The following is a 375-nucleotide window of genomic DNA, read 5'->3' as shown; positions in this document are numbered from 1 at the left end:
ACTCTTATGTACCTGGGACTGACTCTTTGGTATCTGGGACTGATTCTTATGTAACTGGGGCTGACTCTTATGTACCTGGGACTGACTCTTTGGTACCTGGGACTGACTCTTATGTACCTGGGACTGACTCTTTGGTATCTGGGACTGATTCTTATGTAACTGGGGCTGACTCTTATGTACCTGGGACTGACTCTTTGGTACTTGGGACTGACTCTTTGGTACCTGGGACTGACTCTTATGTAACGGGGACTGACTCTTTGGTATATGGGACTGACTCTTATGTACCTGGGACTGACTCTTATGTAACGGGGACTGACTCTTTGGTATCTGGGACTGACTCTTTGGTACCTGGGACTGACTCTTATGTGCCTGGGA

The 375-nt window shown here is 47.7% G+C and overlaps 1 protein-coding gene across 1 annotated transcript in view; it reads right to left on the bottom strand.

The window, feature by feature from the left end:
* Window positions 1–7: 7 nt before the first annotated feature.
* The window catches only part of LOC106512641 (probable serine/threonine-protein kinase fhkB), a gene marked incomplete at both ends in the record, with an annotated part of 1,642 nt that continues 1,274 nt past the window's right edge, over window positions 8–375 (bottom strand). Inside the window, one exon of the mRNA XM_014001217.1 lies at window positions 8–369. Coding sequence (XP_013856671.1) covers window positions 8–369 — 362 coding nt within the window. The remainder of the gene's footprint in view (window positions 370–375) is intronic.

Source organism: Austrofundulus limnaeus, unplaced genomic scaffold (assembly GCF_001266775.1).
Source record: "Austrofundulus limnaeus strain Quisiro unplaced genomic scaffold, Austrofundulus_limnaeus-1.0 Scaffold9517, whole genome shotgun sequence".
Classification (NCBI taxonomy): domain Eukaryota; kingdom Metazoa; phylum Chordata; class Actinopteri; order Cyprinodontiformes; family Rivulidae; genus Austrofundulus; species Austrofundulus limnaeus.
The sequence above is the reverse complement of the archived record's forward strand: the minus strand, read 5'-3'. Positions and strand labels throughout refer to the sequence as shown.